Genomic DNA, 23,194 nt, shown 5'->3' with positions numbered 1-23,194 from the left:
AGCCCTTGCTCCTTTCTTTTTTTTATTGTACTTTAGATGAAGGTTTACAGAACAAACTAGCTTCTCATTAAACAGTTAGTACACATATTCTTTTACGACATTGTTTAACAACCCCATGACATATTAGCACTCTCACTTCTCGACCTTGAGTTCCCTATTACCAGCTTTCCTGTCCATCCTGACTTCTAGTCCTTGCCCCTAGGCTATTGTGCCCCTTCAGTCTCATTTTATTTTATGGGCCTGTCTAATCTTTAGCTGAAGGGTGAACCTCAGGAGTGACTTCATTACTGAGCTAAAAGGGTGTCCCGGGGCCATACTTTTGGGGTTTCTTCAGTCTCTGTCAGGTCAGTAAGCCTTTTTTTTTTTTTTTGAGTTAGAATTTTTTTCTACGTTTTTCTCAAGACCTGTCCTGGACCCTCTATTGTGATCCCTGTCACAGCAATCAGTGTTGGTAGCCAGGCACCACCTAGTTGTACTAGACTCAGACTGGTGGAAGCCATGGTAATTGTGGTCCATTCATTAGTCCTTTGGACTGAACTTTTCCTTGTGTCTTTAGTTTTCTTTACTCTCCTTTGCTCCCGAAGGGGTGAGACCAGAGGAGTATCTTAGATGGCCACTCAAAGGCTTTTAAGACCCCAGGTGCTCCTCACCAAAGCAGAATGTAAAACATTTTCTTTATAAACTATGTTATGCCAATTAATGTAGATGCTCCCCGAGACCATGGTCCCCACAGTCCCCATCCCAGCAATTCCGTCCCCCAGAAATTTTGGATGTGTTTATGGAGCTTTGGTGTAGTGGGTAAGAGCTATGGCTGCTAATCAAAGGTCGGCAGTTTGAATCCACCAGGCATTCCTTAGAAACTCTATGGGGCAGATCTACTCTGCCCTATAGGGTCGCTATGAGTTGGAATCAACTCAATGGTAATGGGTTTGGTTTTGATTTTTATGGAGCTTTCATGACCTTGCCTTGCTCCTTTCTCTTCTTTCCTTTTACAATCACCGACCTCCCACATTCCAAAATAAGAGTCCTCCCCTCACCCCTCTCACATCTTACTATGGGATGGGAAAACCTAGAAACAATTCCAAATATTGGTATTCAATTGAACTGTAATGTGAATTAGGTGGTGTGGTAGCCTGGTAATGGCTCCCAAAGGTATGTCCATTTCCTAAGCCCAGGAAACTGTGAATGTTACCTTTTTTGGAAAAAAGGCTATTGCTAAATGTAATTAAATTAAGGATTTTCAGATGAGGAGATTATCCTGGATTATCTAGGTAGGCCCTAAATGCCTTTATAAGAGAGAGGTAGAAGGAGAAAAAATTGGCTCATTCTAGGCTGGATGGGCTGCCTCTATAATAGCGGAGCCACGTCAAACACACAGAAAAGGAAACAGCCCTATAACAATGAAGACAGAGATTGGAGTGATGTGGCTTGGCAGCTGCCGGAAGACAAACAAGGCAAACAAGCTCCCCTAGAGCTTTCAGAGGGAGCATGGACTTGCCAACACCTTGGCTTCAGCTCAGCGAAACTGATTTCAGCCTTCTGGCCTCCAGAACTGTGAGACAATACATTTCTGTTGTTTTAAGCCACCAAGTTTGCGGTAATTTTTTTTTTTTTTTTACAAGAAACTAATACACCACCTATCAGTCAGTTTGTCTACTGTTGCAGCTTGCATGTTCTATGATGCTGGAAGCTATGCCATCAGTATTTCAAATACCAGCAGGTTCACTCGTGGTGGACAGATTTCAACAGCGGTTCCAGATTAAGACAGACTAGGAAGAAAGCCCTGTTGATCTACTTCCGAAAATAAGCCAAAGAAAGCTCTATGGATCACGACAGAATATTGTCCAAAATAGTGCTGGAAGATAAGCCCCCTGAGTAGAAGACACGCAAAATAAACAGTGGCCACAACAATGGACTCAAGCATATCGGTGATTGTGAAGATGGCACAGAACTAGGCAACTTTCCATTCTGTTGTACATGGGGTCACCATGAGTATGAACCAACTTGATGGCAACTAACAAAGGGAAACCAATACAGGTGGCCTCCAATACTTTTTTTTTTTTTTAATAATTTTTATTGTGCTTTAAGTGAAAGTTTACAAATAAAGTCAGCCTCTCACATATAAACTTATATATACCTTACTACATACTCCCATTTACTCTCCCCCTAATGAGTCAGTCCACTCCCTCCTTCCAGTCTCTCCTTTTGTGAACGTTTTGCCAGTTTCTAACCTTCTCTACCCTCCCATCTCCCATCCAGACAGGAGTTGCCAACACAGTCTCAAGTGTCCACCTGATACAAGTAGCTCACTCCTCATCAGCATTTCTCTCCAACCCATTGACCAGTCCATTCCATGTCTGATGAGTTGTCTTCGGGAACGGTTCCTATCCTGGGCCAACAGAAGCTTTGGGGACCATGACCGCTGGGATTCTTCTAGTCTCAGTCTTTTTGTGAGAATTTGGGATCTGCATCCCACTGTTCTCCTGCTCCCTCAGGGGTTCTCTGTTGTGCTCCCTGTCAGGACAGTCATCGGTTGTGGCCGGGCACCATCTAGTTCTTCTGGTCTTAGGATGATGTAAGTCTCTAGTTCATGTGGCCCTTTCTGTCTCTTGGGCTCACAATTATCTTGTGACCTTGGTGTTCTTCATTCTCCTTTGATCCAGGTGGGTTGAGACCAATTGATGCATCCTAGATGGCTGCTTGTTAGCATTTAAGACCCCAGATGCCATACTTCAAAGTGGGATGCAGAATGTTTTCTTAATAGAATTTCTTTTGCCAATTGACTTAGATGTCCCCTGAAGCCATAGTCCCCGAACCCCTGTCCTTGTTTCGCTAACCTTCAAAGCATTCAGTTTATCCAGGAAACATCCTTGCTTTTGGTGCAGTCCAATTCAGCTGACCTTCCCTTTATTGAGTATTGTCCTTCCCTTCACCTAAAGTAGTCCTTATCTACTATCTAATCAGTCCAGTACTTTTTTTTCAACAACATTGAAAGATGTCCTAATAAATTTAGCAGATAAAAGACCATAAAAATAATTTTTGGTGAAAGACTACCAAAAATTGTAATTTTTTTGACATGTAATTGAAAAGAAAGTCAAAGAATTGAGTGACATTGCTATAACAAATTCTTTCTATTCTTATCTACTTATATATGTGAATAAAGTTTCTCAGTATTTACAGCTATAAAAATGGAGAGTAAGAATAAAATTGATGCTGAGCCCTGTCTCTTTCTAAGCATGTTTATCCATGGACAATACAACTAATGAATTAACTTAAAAAAGTAGCTCCATCCATTGTATTGAGAAATACATTTCCAATAAAATTTTATGCATAGTAATAGTTATTTTAATAATTTATAATATAGTTATGTTGTTTTGATCAATTATATCCTAATATTGATAATTCAATTCAAATGAAAAGTTTTAATACTTAGAGCCTATGGTCAAAGGATATCTAATATTTAAAAATTTCAGTTATGTCTTTTTGGTATAGAAAAGTATGATACGGTGATCAATAGAAATTTTCGAGTATAAAAATACGTTACATTTATTTTAAATTACATGGGAAAAATGGAATAGAAATATGAATTCAAGAAAAAAAGGGAACAGTCTAAAATTTCCTGCTGTTAAAGAAATATAAATACAATAACGATTTGATATTTATCATTATAGCATTTATTTGCTAACGAATAGGTCAGTTCAAATCTACCGGCTGCTCCTTGGAAATCCTATAAGGCAGTTTCACTCTGTCCTCTAGTGTCGCTTTGACTCAGAATTGACAACAAGTATGGTTTTGTTTTGTTTTTTATAGCATTTCTACTCTATTGGACCTATTTTTTAAAGCAATAAAACAGTTATATTTTAAAGTATAAATACAACATGCTGGAGAATTATATTCTTTGAAACTTTAAACTTAAGATAAAAAAAGTTTACAGGTCAAGCTGAAACTGTGCAGGGAGGCATGTTATTGTTATGTTGTTAGGTGCCGTTGAGTCAGTTCCGACTCAGAGCTACCCTATGCACAACAGAACGAAACACTGCAGGGAGGCATAGTCTGTGAAAATTCTTCTACACGGTGGAAGTGAAGAGGACTTGAAGCACTTACTAATGAATATCAAAGACTACAGCCTTCAGTATGGATTATACCTCAACATAAAGAAAATGAAAATCCTCACAACTCGACCGATAAATAATATCATGATAAACGGAGTTGTCAAGGATTTCATTTTACTTGGATCTACAATCAACACCCATGGAAGCAGCAGTCAAGAAATCAAATGATATATTGCTTTGGGCAAATCTGCTGCAAAAGACCTCTTTAAAGTGTTGAAAAGCAAATATGTCACCTTGAAGACTAAGGTGCACCTGACCTAAGCCAATGTATTTTCTTTTTTTTAATTGAACTTTAGATGAAGGTTTATAGAACAAACTAGTTTCTCATCAAACAGTACACACATTGTTTGTTGTATGACACTGGTTAACAACCCTGCGACATGTCAACACTCTCCCTTCTCAACCCTGGATTCCCTATTACAAGCTTTCCTGTTCCCTCCTACCTTCCAGTCCCTGCCCCAGGACTGGTGTGCCCCTTTAGTCTTGTTTTGTTCCATAGGCCTGTTCAATCTTTGGCTGAAGGGCAAACCTTAGGAGTGGACTCATTACTGAGCTGAAAGGGTGTCAGGGGCCATACTCTCAGCTTTTCTCCACAGCCATGGTATTTTCAATCGCCTTATATGCATGCAAAACTGAACAATGAATAAGGAAGGCCAAAGAAGAATTGATACCTTTGAATTGTGGTGTTGGCAAAGAATATTGAATATACCATGGATTGCCAGAAGAACAAGTCTGTCTTAGAAGATGTACAACCAATATGCTCCTTAGAAGCAAGGATGGCAAGACTGTCTCACATACTTTGGACATGTTATCAGGAAGGACCAGTCCCTGGAGAAGGACATCATGCCTGGTAAGGCAAATGGTCTGCAAAAAAGAGAAGACCCTCAATGAGATGGATTGACACAGTGGCTGCAACAATGTACTCAAGCATAATAACAATTCTGAGGTTGGTGAAGGACACGGCATTGTTTCGTTCTGTTGTACATAGGGTTGCTTTGAGTCGGAACCAACACGATGGCACCTAACAACAATAAGCATTGTCCTTATTTTTTCTTCCATGATCTTTGTAGTTTTAGGTTTTATATTTAGGTGTTTGATACATTTTTAATTATTTTTTTGTGTATGTTGTGGGGTATGAGTCCTGTTTCATTTTTTTTACAGATGTACATCCAGTTTTGCCAGCAACATATGTTAAAGAGGCTGTCTTTTTCCTGTTTAATGGACTTTGGGCCTTTGTCAAAGATCAGCTGAATGTAGGTGTATGGATTTATGTCTAGGTTCTCAATTTTGTTCCATCGATCTATATGTCTGTCATTATACCAGTACCTGGCTGCTTTTACTATCATGGCTGTATAGTGGGCTTTGAGATCAGGTAGTGTGAGGTGTCATACTTTGTTCTTCTTCAGTAGTGCTTTACTTATTCATAGCCTGTTTTCTTACCATATAAAGTTAATGATTAGTTTTTCCATCTTGTTAAAGAATGCTGTTGGTACCTGGATCCTGATTTCTTTGTATTTGTTGATTGCTTTGGGTAGGACTGAGTCTTCCTATCCATGATGTTTTTCCACTTATGTAGGTCTTTTTTGGTTTTCTTGTAGTTTTCTTTGTATAGGACTTTTACATCCCTGGTTAGATTTATTCCTAAGTATTTTATTTAATTAGGTGCTATTATAAACGGTATTGTTTTTCTGGTTTCCTTTAATATGGTTCTTTTTGTTTGGTGTATAAGAATCCAACTGATTTTTGTATGTTCATCTTGTATTCTGCTACTCTGCTGAATCTTTCTATTAGTTCCAGTAGTTTTCTTATGAAATCTTTAGTATTCTCTATGTATACTATCACGTCATCTGCAAATAGGGATGGTTTTACTTCTTTCTTACTAATTTGGATGCCCTGTGTTTCTTTTTCTTGCCTTATTGCTCTAGGTAGGACTTCCAGCACAATGTTAAATAGCAGTGGTGATAAAGGGCATCCTTGTCTTCTTCCGGTTCTCAGAGGGAATGCTTTCAGCCACTCTCCATTGAGAATGATGTTAGCTGTTAGTTTTGTATTTTTTTTTTTTAATCCATTGCTATTGAGTCAATTCTGACTTATAGCAACCCTGTCCCCCACGTGTCTGTCTGTTTGTCGTACTGTGCGGGCTTGTGTGTTGCTGTGATGCTGGAAGCTATGCCACCGGTATTCAGATACCAGCAGGTCACCCATGGAGGACAGGTTTCAGCTGAGCTTCCAGGCTAAGACAGACTGGGAAGAAGGACCCGGCAGTCTACTTCTGAAAAGCATTAGCCAGTGAAAACCTTATGAATAGCAGCGCAACATTGTCTGATATAGTGCTGGAAGATGAGACCCCCAGGTTGGAAGGCACTCAAAAGATGACTGGGGAAGAGCTGCCTCCTCAAAGTAGAGTCGACCTTGATGTGGATGGAGTAAAGCTTTTGGGACCTTCATTTGCTGATGTGGCATGACTCAAAATGAGAAGAAACAGCTGCAAACATCCATGAATAATCGGAACCTGGAATGTACAAAGCATGAATCCAGGAAAATTGGAAATCGTCAAAAATGAAATGGAACGCATAAACACCGATATCCTAGGCATTAGTGAGCTGAAATGGACTGGTATTGGCCATTTTGAATAGGACAATCATATAGTCTACTATGCTGGGAATGACAACTCGAAGAGGAATAATGTTGCATTCATTGTCAAAAAGAACATTTCAAGATCTATCCTGAAGTACAACGCTGTCAGTGATAGGATAATATCCATATGCCTACAAGGAAGACCAGTTAATATGACTATTATTCAAATTTATGCATCAACCACTAGGGCCAAAGATGAAGAAATAGAAGATTTTTATCAGCTGCTGCAGTCTGAAATGGATCGAACATGCAATCAAGATGCATTGATAATTACTGGTGATTGCAATGCGAAAGTTGGAAAGAAAGAAGAAGGATAAGTAGTTGGAAAATATGGCCTTGGTGATAGAAACACTGCTGGAGATTGAATGATAGAATTTTGCAAGACCAATGACTTCTTCTTTGCAAATACCTTCTTTCACCAACATAAACGGCGACTATTTTGAATGATAGAATTTTGCAAGACCAATGACTTCTTCTTTGCAAATACCTTCTTTCACCAACATAAACGGCGACTATTTTTTTTTTTTTTTTTTATACACATGGACCTCGCCAGATGGAACACACAGAAATCAAATTGACTGCATCTGTGGAAAGAGACGGTGGAAAAGCTCAATATCATCAGTCAGAACAAGGCCAGGGGCTGACTGTGGAACAGACCATCAATTGCTCATATGCAAGTTCAAGCTGAAACTGAAGAAAATCAGAGCAAGTCCGCAAGAGCCGAAATATGATCTTGAGTATATCCCACTTGAATATAGAGACCAACTGAAGAGCAAATCTGATGCATTGAACACTAGTGACCAAAGACCAGATGAGTTGTGGAATGACATCAAGGACATCACCGATAAAGAAAGCAAGAGGTCACTGAAAAGACAGGAAAGAAAGACAAGACCAAGATGGATGTCAGAGGAGACTCTGAAACTTGCTCTTGAGCGTTGAGCAGCTAAAGCAAAAGGAAGAATTGATGAAGTAAAAGAACTGAAAAGAAGATTTAAAGGGCCTCCTGAGAAGACAAAGTATTATAATGACATGTGCAAAGAGCTGGAGATGGAAAACCAAAAGGGAGGAACACTCTCGGCATTTCTCAAGTTGAAAGAACTGAAGAAAAAATTCAAGCCTCGAATTGCAATAGTGAAGGATTCCATGGGGAAAATATTAAAAGATGCAGGAAGCATCAAAAGAAGATGGAATACACAGAGTCATTATACCAAAAAGAACTAGTCGATATTCTAACATTTCAAGAGGTGGCATGTGATCAGGAACTGATGGTACTGAAGGAAGAAGTCCAAGCTGCTCTGAAGGCATTGGTGAAAAATAAGGCTCCAGGAATTGATGGAATATCAATTGAGATGTTTCAACAAACAGATGCAGCGCTGGACGTGCTCACTGGTCTATGCCAAGAAATATGGAAGACAGCTTCCTGGCCAACTGAGTGGAAGAGATCCATGTTTATGCCTATTCTCAAGAAAGGTGATCCAACCGAATGTGGAAATTATAGAACAATATCATTGATATCAAACACAAGCAAAATTTTGCTGAAGATCATTCAAAAACGGCTGCAGCAGTATATCAACAGGGAACTGCCAGAAATTCAGGCTGTTTTTAGAAGAGGACGTGGAACCAGGGATATCATTGCTGATGTCAGATGGGTCCTGGCTGAAAGCAGAGAATACCAGAAGGATGTTTACCTGTGTTTTATTGACTATGCAAAGGCATTTGACTGTGTGGATCATAACAAACTATGGATAACACTGCAAAGAATGGGAATTCCAGAACACATAATTGTGCTCATGAGGAATCTTTACATAGATCAAGACGCAGTTGTTCAAACAGAACAAGAGGATACTGATTGGTTTAAAGTCAGGAAAGGCGAGCGTCAGGGTTGTATTCTTTCACCATACCTATTTAATCTGTATGCTGAGCAAATAATCCAAGAAGCTGGACTATATGAAGAAGAACGGGGCATCGGGATTGGAGGAAGGCTCATTAACAACCAGTGTTATGCAGATGACACAGCCTTGCTTGCTGAAAGGGAAGAGGACTTGAAGCACTTACTAATGAAGATCAAAGACCACAGCCTTCAGTATGGATTACATCTCAACATAAAGAAAACAAAAATCCTCACAACTGGACCAATGAACAGTATCATGATAAATGGAGAAAAGATTGAAGTTGTCAAGGATTTCATTTTACGTGGATCCACAATCAACAGCCATGGAAGCAGCAGTCAAGAAATCAAAAGACGCATTGCATTGGGGAAATCTGCTGCAAAGGACCTCTTCAAAGTGCTGAAGTGGCAAAGATGTCACCCTGAAGACTAAGGTGCACCTGAACCAAGCCATGGTATTTTCAATCACATCATATGCATGTGAAAGCTGAACAATGAATAAGGAAGACTGAAGAAGAGTTGACGCTTTTGAATTGTGGTGTTGGTAAAGAATATTGAATATATCATGGACTGCCAAAAGAATGAACAAATCTGTCTTAGAAGAAGTACAGCCAGAATGCTCCTTAGAGGCAAGGATGGCAAGACTGCATCTTACGTACTTTGAACATGTTGTCAGGAGGGATCAGTCCCTGGAGAAGGACGTCATGCTTGGCAGAGTACAGGGTCAGCGGAAAAGAGGAAGACCCTCAACGAGGTGGATTGACACAGTGGCTGCAACAATGAGCTCAAGCATAACTACGATTGTGAGGGTGGCACAGGACCGGGCAGTGTTTCATTCTGTTGTGAGTAGGGTCGCTGTGAGTCGGAACCGACTCGACGGCACCTAACAACAACAACAGCAACCCTATCGGACAGAGTAGAACTGCCCCATAGGGTTTCTGTGCCCCAGGAACTGCCTACCTGATGGTTAGGAGTTGAGCCGCTAACCACTGTGCCACCACGGCTCCCTTGGTTTTGCATAGACGCGTTTTATTATGTCGAGGAATTTTCCTCCTATTCCTATTTTATTGAGTTTTTCTCAAGGATTAGTGTTGGACTTTATCAAATGCCTTTTTTGCATCGATTGAGATGATCACGATTCCTTTCTTTTGTATAATTTATGTGATAGATTACATTGATTGATTTTCTAATGTTGAACAATCCTTTCATACCTGGTATGAATCCCAGTTGGTCATGGTGTATTTTTTTTTTTTTTTTATGATGCTGAATTCTTTTGGCTAGAATTTTGTTGGGAATTTTTGCATCTATATTCGTGAGCCATATTGGTCTGTAATTTTCTTTTTTTGTGGTGTCTTTACCCTGGTGGCTTAAGAGCTACTGCTGCTAACAAAAAGGTGGGTAGTTTAAATCCACCAGGCGCTCCTTGGAAACTCTATGGGGCAGTTCTACTCTGTCTCATAGAGTCACCATGAGTCGGAATTGACTCAACAGCAGTGGGTTTGGTTTGGTTTTGGTTTTGCCTGACTTTGGTAACAGGGTTATGCTGGCTTCATAGACTGTATTTGGGAATATTCCCTCCTTTTCTATGCTCTGACATAGCTTGAATAGTATTGGTGTGAGCTCCTCTATGAATGTTTGTTAGAATTCTCCGGTGAAGCCATCCTGGTCAAGGTTTTTTTTTGGGGAGGGGGGAGTAGTTTTTTTGTTTTGTTTTGTTTACCTCTTCAACCTCTTCTGTTGTGAGTCTGTTCAGGTTTTCTACCTCAGTTTGTATTAGTTTAGGGTAGGCTGCGTATTTCTAGAAATTTGTCCATTTCCTCTAGGTTTTCATATTTGTTGGAGTGTAGTTTTCCGTAGTACTCTGCTATGATCCTTTTTATCTTAGATGGGTCTGTTGTAATGTCCCCCATCTCATTTTTTTACTTGGGTTGTTTGCTTCCTCTAATATTTTTCTTTTGTCAGTTCAGTCAATGGTTTGTCAATTTCATTGACCTTTTCAAACAACCAATTTTGGTCTTGTTGATCCTTCCTACTGTTTTTTTTATTCTCTATTTCATTTATTTCCGTTCTGATCTTTATTATTTCCTTTCTTCTGGTGGCCATGGGCTTCTTTTGCTCTTCTCTTTCTATTTGTTTTAGTTATAGGGCTAATGTTTTGATTGTGGCCCTTCTATTTTGATGTGTGCATTTATTGCTATAAATTAACCTCTGAGCACTGCCATTGCTGTGTGCCAGAGGTTTTGGTACGATGTGCTTTTATTCTCATTTGATTCTAGGAATTCTTTTATTCCATCTTTGACGTCTTCTACTATCCAGTGGCTTTTAAGTAAGGTGTTATTCAGTTTCCAAGTTTTTTATTTAGTTTGTTTTCTTCCTGTTAATTTCTACTCTCATGGCATTATGATCAGAGAAGATTCTTTGTATTATTTCTGTGTTTTGGATTTTATTGAGGGTTACTTCCTGGCCTAAAATGTAGTCTATTCTGGCGAATATTCCATGTGCACTGGAAAAAAAGGTATACTTTACTGCTGTTGGGTGGAATGTTCTATATATGTCTATGAGGTCAAGTTGATCGACTGTGGTCTTTAGATTTTCTGTATCTTTGTCGAGTTTTTTTTCTAGATGTTCTGTCTTTTACTAAGAGTGGTGTGTTAAGTCTCCTATTTTTATTTTGGAACTGTCTATTTCTCTTTCCAGTGCTGTTAGAATTTGTTTTATGTATGTCGAATTCCTGTGCTGAGTTCCTTCTGTTTATGGAACTTCTTTTCATTTCTTTTGTTATTGTAGATTTTGTGTTTACTAAGTCTTTATGTTTTTCTTCTTTTTTATTTTGATGAGTAGATTTGTTAATATCTTTGTGGTTACACTGAAATTTTCTCTTCTCTTCCTCAGTTTAAACCAGTCATTTATTACTTGATATCACTTTGATTTCTTCTCCATTTGAAAGTTCTATACCTATACCATTTATTCCCCCTTTTATTTTTTGATGTTGTCATCGTTTACAGATTGATGCCTCTGGTTCTCTGTTTTAAATCTTTTAATTTTGTCTTATTATCAGGAATTCTTTACCTGTTGTTGTTATCTGGCTGGTGCTGCCCTTTGTCATAGCCTTAGGTTGTTATCTGTGTTGTTGGTTATTTAACTGCAGGACTATTCAGGGGATATTTTTGGTTCAAGTGTTAAAGATTATTTCAGGGCAATAGTTCCAGGGTTTCCTCCAGCCTGACATCTCCAGAATGTCTAGAATCCATTGAGAATTTGAAATGTTTCTGTATTTTCTCCCTTTTGATCAAGATTCTCCTGCAGACTCTTTTATCAAAATGTTCAGTAATGGTAGCAAGGCATCATCCAGTTCTTCTGGTCTCATGACAAAGGAGGCAGTTGTTCATGGAGGCAATTAGCCACACATTCCATTTCTTCCACCAGACGCCTCTTAATGCCTAGGTTCTTAATATGCACATTGTCAATTTTTAGAACACACCATTGGCCAAAGCAAGTCACCTGACCAGGCACAAAGCCAAGAATAAGGAAGTGTACTTTGTCCGTGATGAGGCCATGGCAAGGATGTAGAAACAGGGAGGGATGAAGAATTGGGATGAAAATTTTAATCTAACATGAGGGATAAGATGTTTAAGAAAGTAAAGCAGGTATATAGTGTTTCTTATTCTTCTTCTCTTATTCAAGTTGTTGTTGTTAGGTGCTGTCAAGTCAGTTCTGACTCATAACGGCCCTATGTACAACAGAATGAAACACTGCCTGGTCCTGTGCCATCCTCACAATTGTTGTTATGCTTAAACCCATTGTCACAGCCATTGTATCAATCCATCTCATTGAAGGTCTTCCTCTTTTTTGCTGACCCTCTACTTTACCGAGCATGATGTCCTTCTCCAGAGACTGATCCCTCCTGATAACATGTCCAAAGTATGTGAGACAGTCTCACCATCCCTGCTTCTAAGGAGCATTCTGGTTGTACTCCTTCCAACATAGATTCGTTCATTCGTTTGGCAGTCTGTGATATATTCAATATTCTTTGCCAACACCACAATTCAAAGGTATCAATTCTTCAGCCTTCCTTATTCATTGTCCAGCTATTGCATGCATATGAGGCGATTGAAAACACTATGGCTTGGGTCAAGCGCACCTTAGATCTTCAAGGTGAAATCTTTGTTTTTCAACACTTTAAAGAGGTCTTTTGCAGCAGATTTGCCCAATGTGATGCATCTTTTGATTTCTTGACTCCTGCTTCAGTGGGTGTTGATTGTGGATCTAAGTCAAATGAAACCCTTGACAACTGCAGTCTTTTCTCTGTTTATCATATCATATGTAAGGATTTTTGTGTTCCTTATGTCTAAGTGTAACCCATGCTGAAGGCTGTGCTCTTTGATCTTCATCAGTAAGTGCTTCAAGTCCTCTTCACTCTCTGTAAGCAAAGTTGTGTCATCTGCATAACACAGGTTAATGAGTCTTCCTCCAGTCCTGATGCCCTGTTCTTCATATAGTCCAGCTTTTCAGATTATTTGCTCAGCATACGGATTGAGTAGGTATGGCGAAAGGATATAGCCCTTACGCACACCTTTTCTGACTTTAAGCCAATCAGCATCCCCTTGTTCTGTCTGAACAACTGCCCCTTGATCTATGTACAGGTTCCTCATAAGCACAGTTAAGTGTTCTGGAATTCCCATTCTCTGCAATGTTATCCATAATTTGTTATGATCCACACAGTTGAATGCCTTTGCATAGTCAATAAAACACAGCTGAAACCTGTCTGCCATAGGTGACCATGCTGATATTTAAATACCGGTGACATAGCTTCCAGCATCACAGCAACACACAAGCCCCCGCAATAAAACAAACTGACAGCCTCATGGGAATACTCAAGTTAGTATGCTTAATTTTTGGCTCTGTATTAGAACTTTAGGGTTATAGCATTTTTCATGAAATGTATTTTGGGTGGGGTAAGGAGTGAGAGGTGGTTATTCTTGAGAAAATTACTCATGTATCAATTTCTTAACTTGCCTTCCATTGAAGTTGGGCCACAAAGTTCATTTTCTTGGTAGATTCAAAGTTTATTTTAAAAAAATGGCTGCTCATATGAGGATGCTGTTTTTAACTTACCCACTAGAAATAAGATACTCTTTCAATTATTTTTCTCCCATTGGTAATGGGATTACTGTAAGTCATCCACGCCCTTTGACAAATTGTTCTTGAAACCAACATCCAGATTTTAATCCAGCTTATTGGTGTTAAGGATGTGATCTAGAGTAATAGAAGAGTTTATCCTTTCATATCAACCAAAGTTATAGGGATGAGACTCTAACTTCCATATTGGCCTTCCTGGCCTGGGGCCATCCATTCCGGATTGAGCAAGGTCTGTGTTCCCCTAATTAACAAAGGTGTACTTCACAAAGAACTAACTGCTTTTCTTTCATATATTGTTTTGTTTTGTTTTTCTGGGTAAATATCACCATTCTTTATTTCCAAAACTTTTCATCATCCCAAACAGAGACTCTGTACCCATTAAGCAATGACTTCCCATTTCTCACTCCCCTCATTCCCTGGTAACCACTAATCTACCTTCTGTTTCTATGTATTTGCCTATTCTAGATATTTCATCTAAATAGGGTCATACAATATTCATCTTTTTTGTCTGACTTATTTCACTTAGCATAACGTTTTCAAGTTTCATCTATGTTGTAGCACATATCAGAACTTTATTTCTCTTCATGGCTGAATAATATTCCATTTTGTTTATGCATTCATAGGTAATGGACTACCTATTGTTTTTAAGTCTACAAATCAATACTTCACCTTTTTAAGGCTAAACAAAATTCCTGCTTCTGAATTAAAACTTACCAAATAAAAGTATTTTGCTGGGGATAAAAAGTGGAACTTTTAAGGCTGCTTTGCTGAAACTTTTGTATTCCTCTTGGAAAGTACAATAAGCTTTGTATGAGCCTGGAAAGAATGAGGTTCTTGACAAGCCATGAGACAGCTGAAAGAAAAGGCTTAAGTTTAAAGAGAATGAGGAGAGAGGAGCCCCACTGCTGATTCATATATGAAAAATTACATGCATATGTTATATTTTCCCCTGAGATGCTCTGTTCGCGAATAACTTAAATGGTTGGTATTACAGCATCAGCTCTTGGTTCACTAAAGGAGATTAGGTAAGACTTACAGCAGCGGAGCTAGACTACAGGAGCCAGATGGTCTCTTGTGCCCTATTTACTGCAGTTCTTTCATTTTGCTCTGAAATCGCCTGAATCGCCTGAAAGAGTTTATAAGGCCCTGCTAAGGTATCCTTTCTGCCAGAGACACTGAGCTGTGGGAAACAGGCTCTTTCTTCTGTTCTGATTATACTGCATCCATCCTAGGCCATGGTGACAAGAACTAAAACTCTCTCTCTCTTTCCCCTGCTACAGAGGTCTATCTATCTGGCACTAAAAAGGTGTGGTATTTCTGCACCTGAAGCTACTCTGCTTATTTTCAGGATCAACATTTTAGGGATGGATCCCCTAAGTACTCCTTTTGACAATGAGTTCTACAATGGCCTCTGTGACCGGGTTCGAGATGGAAACACCTTGACATACTACCGCAGACCCTGGAATGTGGCTTCTTTGGCCTATGAAGTAAGTCTCCTCAGAAGACAGCATAACTGTTAAGTTTTTGGCTGAAGAGTTGCTTCAGTAAATGTAATGATATATAATGGGAAAAATTTAGTACACTAAAGATTTCAGGTGAAGATAAGACTTTTTTATTGTGCTTTAGATAAAAGTTTACAGTTCAAGTTAATTTCTCATTCAAAAATTTATACACATATTGTTTTGTGACATTAGTTGCGATCCACACAATGTGACAGCACGCTCCCCTTGCCACCCTGGAAGACTCACTTTAAAAAGAGAGGGAGGCATAGCTTTGATCTCTTTAGAAAATATACAGGGGTCCACAGTCTTCAGTAACATTCACCTGGTGATGTAATTTTAGCAAATACATAGACTAGGTAAAACAAATTATCTAAGACTTGAGATAAGTAAAAATTAAACTACTGCTGAAGTAGCGATTACACTGATTCTGAGCTATTCAAATGAGATTTTTTTTTTTACCCTGCCAATGAAAATCCAAATTTACATTTGTTTTCCTGCAATATTCCCTTTATAGAGCCTGATTTACTAATGCAAGTAGCTATCTTCAGTCACCTTAAACCCCTCTAGCTGTTTTGAAACTATTTCTGAAAAGTTATGTTTACACCACACATTGCCATTCCAAACCTATGACTTTCCTTAAAGTCACCTAAATTTTCTAGAACTGTACACAGACTGGATCCCCATTTAAGGGATTATTATTATCACCTTTAGAGAGACCTTTGTTGGTCCAAGTAAGATATAATGAAGATTAGTAATTAACTTAGTCCCATACAGGAGCTACAATAGTCTCTTTCTTGAAATGCCCCCTTGGTGAAGAAGATACATAATGTCCACTTTATTCAGTTATTACAAAATTCTTTATTATTGTCAGTCCCACCAGTTGTCTTCAAGTTGATTCTGACTCATAGTTTAGTTTTTCTTAAGCCTGGGTCTGCATGAAAATGTAAGATTTAGGTAATGAACAGAGTTTTCAAAATGTATCCAGATTATAATCATTCTTTCCATGCGAAATCCTGTCAAAATCGTGGGTAATTTCTGTATCATGTGAACTGCCAATTATTTCTTGTTGCCTCGTAACTTCCTATATCCATTCCACTACAGCTACTCACATTTATATCTATGACCTTGACCTTGTCTTCACCAAAACTGAGCTGCCTTTGAAATCTGAAAACCTGAAAAATCCAACATTTAACCCTTTGACTCACCGTAACTAATATCTCAGCTGTCACCCTCACTTATGCCCACTAACCTGTTCTTAAACTTCATCAAGACCTCCAGTTTCTTGGCATCTACTTTTCTCCCATTCTGTCTTGCTCCTCCCATCTTCAGTTCTTTCCTTCATCCAATTCAGATCCCTTTGACCACTCTTGCCAGTATTATCAAATGTCATTGCTTTCCATTCTTTCTGTAATCCAGGAAAACTCCAACTTTGAATGAACCCTATTATTTTTCTGCCTACTACTAAAAATATGTTGCTGAACACTGTAAAGAAAATCATGCTAACACAAAGATAAAGTAAAAACAAACCAACCTGTTGCCATTGGCTCAATTCTGACTCATAGTGACACTATAGGACAGAGTAGACCTGCTCCATAAGATTTCCAAGGAGCTGGCTGGTGGATTCGAAACACTGACCTTTTGGTTAGCAGCCAAATGCTTAACCACTGCACCGCCAGGGCTCCAACACAAAGATGGGTGATGTAATAGCCTCAATAGGTCCTCCATGCTGATCAGTAGGTCAACAACATCTTCCCTAGGTTGCATTTCTCCCCATTCTCCACAAAGGCAGTTTAAAGCTCAAGCTCCTTACCTTACAATGCCAAGTTCAGCTCATAGATGGCATTAGTTACAACTCAATGGAGAATACCAAGGCCAGAATGTCCTCAATTGTTTCTTCCACTTATGTACAAACTTGTCACTTAGTCCATCTTTAAATCCTTCTGTTTTGTCTCACTAGAAAGCTTATCTTTCCATTCCATATGCCTCTCCCCTCAGATAGCTTGCTAGTCATTCTCCTAAACTTTTATTTAGCCTCTCCCTCATTCCTCTCAACCCTGCCTTTAATATATAAATATCTTCAAGACTCCCATCTAAAAAAAAAAAAAAAAAAATAGGAAAGGAGAAGGAAGGAAAGAAAGGAGAGAGGGAGGAAGAATGACACTGTCTTAGTCATCTAACAGCCCTTGAATATTGATGTTCCCAGAGTTCCTATCTTGTTCACTAGTCTCTCTCTACATACTCTCCTTAAGTGATTTCATTCCCTTCTCACTTCAATTTTTATTTCTGTCCTCAGGCTTTACAAATCCTGTATTTTATGCCCACGTCTCTCTCTAAGCTGGGTCTCTGTGAAATAAATTGTCTGACATCATCACACAGTCAATAAGCCCAAAGCTGAATTCTCATCTTACTCCCAATTTCCCAAGCTTTGAACCTCAAAACCTGGAAATTTTCCTGAAGATTTCCTTTACAGACACACCTCCCTCAAAGCCCACAATATAACCAATCTCCAAGTTTGTTTATTATAATGTCTCTTAAATCAGCCGTCTATTCTCTATTCCTACTGCACCTCCCTTAGTCTCATCTCATCTTGGCTACTATGCCAGTCTTCTTACCAGTTTATAACCTCTAGGTTTACCCTGGTGGCGTAGTGGTTAAGTGCTGTAGCTGTTAACCAACAGGTCGGCAGTTCGAATCTACCAGGCACTCCTTGAAAACTCTATGGGGCAGTTCTACTCTGTCCTGTAGAGTCGCTATGAGTCAGAATTAACTTGACAGCAATGAGCTTTTTTTGTCAGTTTGTTTAGTTTTTACCCAATTTCAATTCATTCCCCACATTGCAATGTAAAGACAAATAACAAATCAGGTCATATCACTCTGCTGCTTAAATTTGGTGAATGTCTCCCTGTAGCCTGTAGAAAGGAGCCCTGGTGGCACCGTGGTTAAGTGCTCAGCTGCTAACCAAAAGTTTGGCAGTTTGAACTCACCAGCTGCTTTACTAAAGAAAGATGTGATAGTCTGCTTCCATAAAGATTTATATCCTTGGAAACCTCATGGAGTTGCTGTAAGTCAGAATCGCCTCAATAGCAGTGAGTTTATTTGTTTGTTGTTTTTTAGCGTATAAAACCCATTGCTGTCAAGTCAATTCCAACTCATAGCGACAGAGTAGAACTGCCCCATAGAGTTTCCAAGGAGCATCTGGTGGACTCGAATTGCCAACCTTTTGGTTAGCAGCCGCAGCACTTAACCACTACACCACTAGGGTTTCCTTTTAGCCTGTAGGATACCAGTTAAACTTGTTGGCAGAGTACAAGGTCATTCCTGATCTGTTGATTGTCACTCCACCCTCAGCCTTCTCCTCTGATCCTCTATCTTGGTTAGGTTCCCTTCCTGCAATTAACACAAGACCCTCAGTATGCTCTCTGTTTTCGTACTTATTTTGCTGTATTATACTTTTAAGGAGCTCTTGTTAAGTGCTTGGCTGCTAACCTAAAGGTCAACAGTTTGAACCCACCCAGTGGCTCTGCAGGAGACAAGGTCTAGTGATCCGCTGCCATAAAGATTGCAGCCTAGGAAACTTTGTAGGGCAATTCTACTGTGTCCTATATGGTCGCTATGAGTCAGAATCAACTCCATGGCACACAACTACAACAACATACATATTCTTAGTTGATTTCTACTCATCTTATTTATCTTGGAACCCTGGGAAACTAACATAGTATAACCCATACCCTTTACCATCGAGTCGAGTATAGTGTGCTAAATAAATGTTTGTTGAATTAATCAATAACATTGATTAAATAACATTAAAACTCTTGTGGGGAAAAAAGCTAATGATTTTAATGATGGCAAGAAACTTAATCAGGCAGACACATTGTAGTTACTGTTAAAGTTGACAGCAAAGCTGCAAACAGAGGGTTAATTAACTATTCTTTCTACTGGCAAATTGAGCCCATTTAGGAAAACTGGCAGAGTACAGAGTATATGTACTGTTGGTTGGTTTGTTGTATGGTGATGTTTCCCAAGAGGTAAATATGTAGACCATCACTATAGAAACTGTTCTCTTGAAAAATACTGAAACCCATACCTATCCAGTCAATTCTGACTCACGGCAACTCTATAGGACAGAGTAGAACTGCCCCATAAGGTTTCCAAGGAGTAGATGGTGGATTCAAACTGCTGACCTTTTGCTTAGCAGCTGAATGCTTAACCACTGTGCCACCAGGTCTCCTGAGAAATACTACGATCAACAAATCAATGCTTATGGATTCAAATCCTGGTGGTTCTCATATGCCATATTAAGTAATCCTGAGCCACTGAGTAGAGTGATATGGTGAGAGTTTTATCTTAGATTCTCTTCATGTTTTGTGGAGATGAATTTCAAAGGCACAAGAGCAGAGGGAATGAGAACAGAAGGAGGCTGTTTTATGATCCATGCAGGAGATGATAAAAGACTGAACTGGGTCAGTAATAGTAGACATAAAGACAGAGAGATGAAATCTAGCATGTTTAAGAACTAAGAATTTGGCTAAGGATGGAAAACTGTATTGCATATGCTCCATTACCCAGCTTCTGAATTCAGACTTCCTGGTTTGAATTCTGGTGTTTGTCTGCTTACCATCCATGTAATTTAGGCAACTTACTTATCTTCCCTGATAAGTATTTTCTTATTATAAAATGGGTGATGATAGCACATACTTCATAGGGTTGTTGGAAAGATTAAATGAGTAAGTACATGCAAAATGTTTAGAACAGTGTCTGGCACAAAGTAAACTCTCAGTAGATGGACTATGTGGAGAGAGAAAGTCCAGGAAGACCTCCAGTGGATGATAAGCCACCAAAACAGATCTTGGCATTGTTGTCGATGAGAAAGCTATCAAAAGAGGAGGCCTTCCTAAAAAAAGTGAGGCTTAAGCTAAGCCTTCAAGTAGGATTAAGCAGGCCAAGGTGTGTAGTATGTGTGTGAGTGTGGGATAGAGTGTGAATGTGAGTGAGTGTGTAAGAAAGAGTGTGTGTGTGAGTATATGTGATGTGTGCAAGTGTTATGGAAGGATGTGGGGGCAAGGGAATATTTCAGAAAGAGCAGCCTAAAGAGGTCCTGAGTGTGTGAAGAAGTATGGGCTGTAGAAAAACAGAAAGGTGCACAGGTGACTGGAGCACAGTCAGGGAGAGAGAAACTTAGAATAAGCCTAGTTTGGATTATTATCTTAAAGGCAGTGGAAGACATCGAAAGACTTTCAGCAGGGAGGTGACGTGGTGTCTTGGTTATCTAGTGCTGCTATAAGGGAAATACCTCAAGTGGGTGGCTTTGACAAACAGAAACTTATTCTCTCACAGTCTAACAGGCTAGAAGTCCAAATTCAGGGTGCCAGCTCCAGGGGAAGGCTTTCTCTGTCAGCTCTAGAGGAAGGTCCTTGTCATCAATCTTTCCCTGGACTAGGAGCTTCTCCATGCAGGAATCCTGAGTTCAAATGACTCTGTTCCTGGCACTGCTTTCTTGGTGATATGAGCACCACCCCCTTCTCTGCTTGCTTCTCGATCCTTTTATCTCAGCGGTGCAGGCCACACCCCATGGAAACTCCTTTTACATTGGATCAGGGATGTGGCCTGAGCAACGGTGTTACATCCTACCCTAATCCTTCGTAACATAATCTAATCTTGCCTCATTAACTACAGGCAGAGATTACAATTTACAACACACAGGAAAATTATATCAATCACAAAATGGAGGATAACCACACAATACTGGGAATCATGACCTAACCAAGTTGGCACATATTTTGGGGGGGCACAAGTCAATCCATGATAGTAAGGTTTTCTCTTCCCCTTTATGGTGATTACTTTTCCAGCATGCCTTATTCTAATGATAACTATATACATTTTAGTGTTCCCCATTGGGCATCAACTTTAGGTTTCTTCCCTCACAGAACAACACCCAATCCATGCTACTGATCGAATTCATGCCACTACCTGAAGAGCAAATCTCCCCTTCCCAGACAACAATTACATCTATTTCAGAGGACCTCTGGAAAGGGAGCTGAAATGCTGAGAATTAACAACCTCCCAAAAAAAAAAAAAAAATTTTTTTTTTTTTTTTTTTTTTTAATGATACTTGGAGTCCTTGGGTGGTGCAAATGGTTAAGCACTTGACTACTAACTAAAAGAGTTGGCAGTTTGAGCCCACCCAGAGGCATCTTGGAAGGAAACCTTGGTGATCTGCTTCCAAAAGGTCATAGCCATGAAAAACCTATGGAGTGCAGTTCTAGTCTGCACACATGGGGTCATTATGAGTCGGAATCAACTTGACAGCAACTGGTTTAGGGTTTTTTTTTTTTTTTTTTTTTGGTCTTCATTGATACTTGACAATAGCCAGATTGGCAAAGAACATTTTAATTGAAAGTTTGGGTTTTTTAACTTGTTTATTTAAGTTTTGTTTTTAATGTAAAATGCACATGGTGAAAAGAAAAAAGAAAAGTTCAACAGCACAAAAGGTTATGCAAGGAAAAGTCAGTTTCCCTCACACTGTAGATTCCCATTTTCCCTTCTCAAGGGAAAATACCCTCTCTGGAGTCTTTCGGGAGCCCTGGTGGGGCAGTGGTTAAGAGCCTGGCTGCTAATCAAAAGGTTGGCAGTTCAGATCCACCAGCCACTCTTTGGAATCCCTATGGGGCAGTTCTACTCTGTCCTATAGGATCACCATGAGTTGGAATCAACTCTACAGGCAACGAGTTTACTTGGGTCATTTGACCATTCTTCCGTCAATTTTCTATGCACACATAAGCATGTCTTTCTTTGACAGACAGTAGAGTATAAAGGTGAGGAGAACCATTTTTGAAGCCAGACATCCCAGTGACAATTTCTGGCTCCTTAACCTATTTGAGTTAACACGCGTAAAATAATTAAAAAGTGCCTATAAACCTTCAGTAAGTGTTGGTTTCATTATTTGTTTGTTTAAGCTGTGTATCTGTTCTGTAACTTATTAGAGATATTACCCTTTGAAAACTTGTTGTATCGTAAGCCCTTCCTATGCATTATCTCATTGACTCCTTACAACAACCTTTGGGCTAGGTAGGCGGAGTATCCTTATTTTACAGACTAGGAATCTTAGACACAGAGAGATTATTGTGTAGTGTTCCCCAAGTCACAGAGCCTGGAAATAATGGAGCCAGGATTTGAACCCCAGCAGTCTGACTCCAGAGCCTTCAAGTCTAATTCTTTTGCTCAGCTCCCTTTCAATTGATTGCTTAATTTTTATTTGTTTCTGTTCTTTTTGTGTGTGTGTTGTTGTTGTTGTTAACAACACTTTGTTATTCCTTTTAGGTCAAAGCTGATAAAAATTTCCGAACCGAGCATTTTGAAGAACAGTTTCAAGCATTCACAGGTATCATCCAAGAGAAGACATCAACTTTTAATGCAGATTTCTCTCTAAAATTCACACCCGTTGAAGCTAACAAGAAAGTTGAAGATAAACCTAAAGAAGATGCTAATGGAAGATCCCAAAATCATAAAAGGGAGGGTAGCTTTCGGTTTAGTTATCTCAAACATGAAACTTACCAACAACTCTTGTCATATTCTTCACTACAGGTAAGACCAGATGCTTCATATAGAGAATATAGCGGCATATGTTTTAAACTAACAAGCCTCTTCTTTTAAGTTTAAAAGTCTGGAACAGATAGAACTCACAAGAGAGTGAAAATAACACTCAGCAAATCCTCAAATATGTGCTTAGAATGGCAGGAAGAAGAATGCTAAATGGAGAAAAATCTGTTGGGAGGTTTGGTAGCAGTAAGTGGGTCACATGTTTGGTTGTAAATGAGGCATCAGGATTGGAGGAAGACTCATTAACAACCTGCATTATGTAGATGACACACCTTGCTTGCTGAAAGTGAAGGGGACTTGAAGTACTTACCGATGAAGAT

At 39.3% G+C, this 23,194-nt stretch overlaps 1 protein-coding gene across 1 annotated transcript in view; it reads left to right on the top strand.

Annotated features, from left to right (window-relative positions):
• Nucleotides 1-23,194, top strand: part of C9 (complement C9) — a gene marked incomplete at its 5' end in the record, with an annotated part of 51,338 nt that overhangs the window by 7,364 nt on the left and 20,780 nt on the right. The window contains 2 exons of the mRNA XM_023545636.2: nt 15,125-15,263; nt 22,596-22,859. Coding sequence (XP_023401404.1) covers nt 15,125-15,263; nt 22,596-22,859 — 403 coding nt within the window. The remainder of the gene's footprint in view (nt 1-15,124; nt 15,264-22,595; nt 22,860-23,194) is intronic.

Source organism: Loxodonta africana, chromosome 2 (assembly GCF_030014295.1).
Source record: "Loxodonta africana isolate mLoxAfr1 chromosome 2, mLoxAfr1.hap2, whole genome shotgun sequence".
NCBI classification, from domain to species: domain Eukaryota; kingdom Metazoa; phylum Chordata; class Mammalia; order Proboscidea; family Elephantidae; genus Loxodonta; species Loxodonta africana.
Note: the sequence above shows the minus strand (reverse complement) of the source record. Positions and strands in the feature narration are given on the sequence as shown.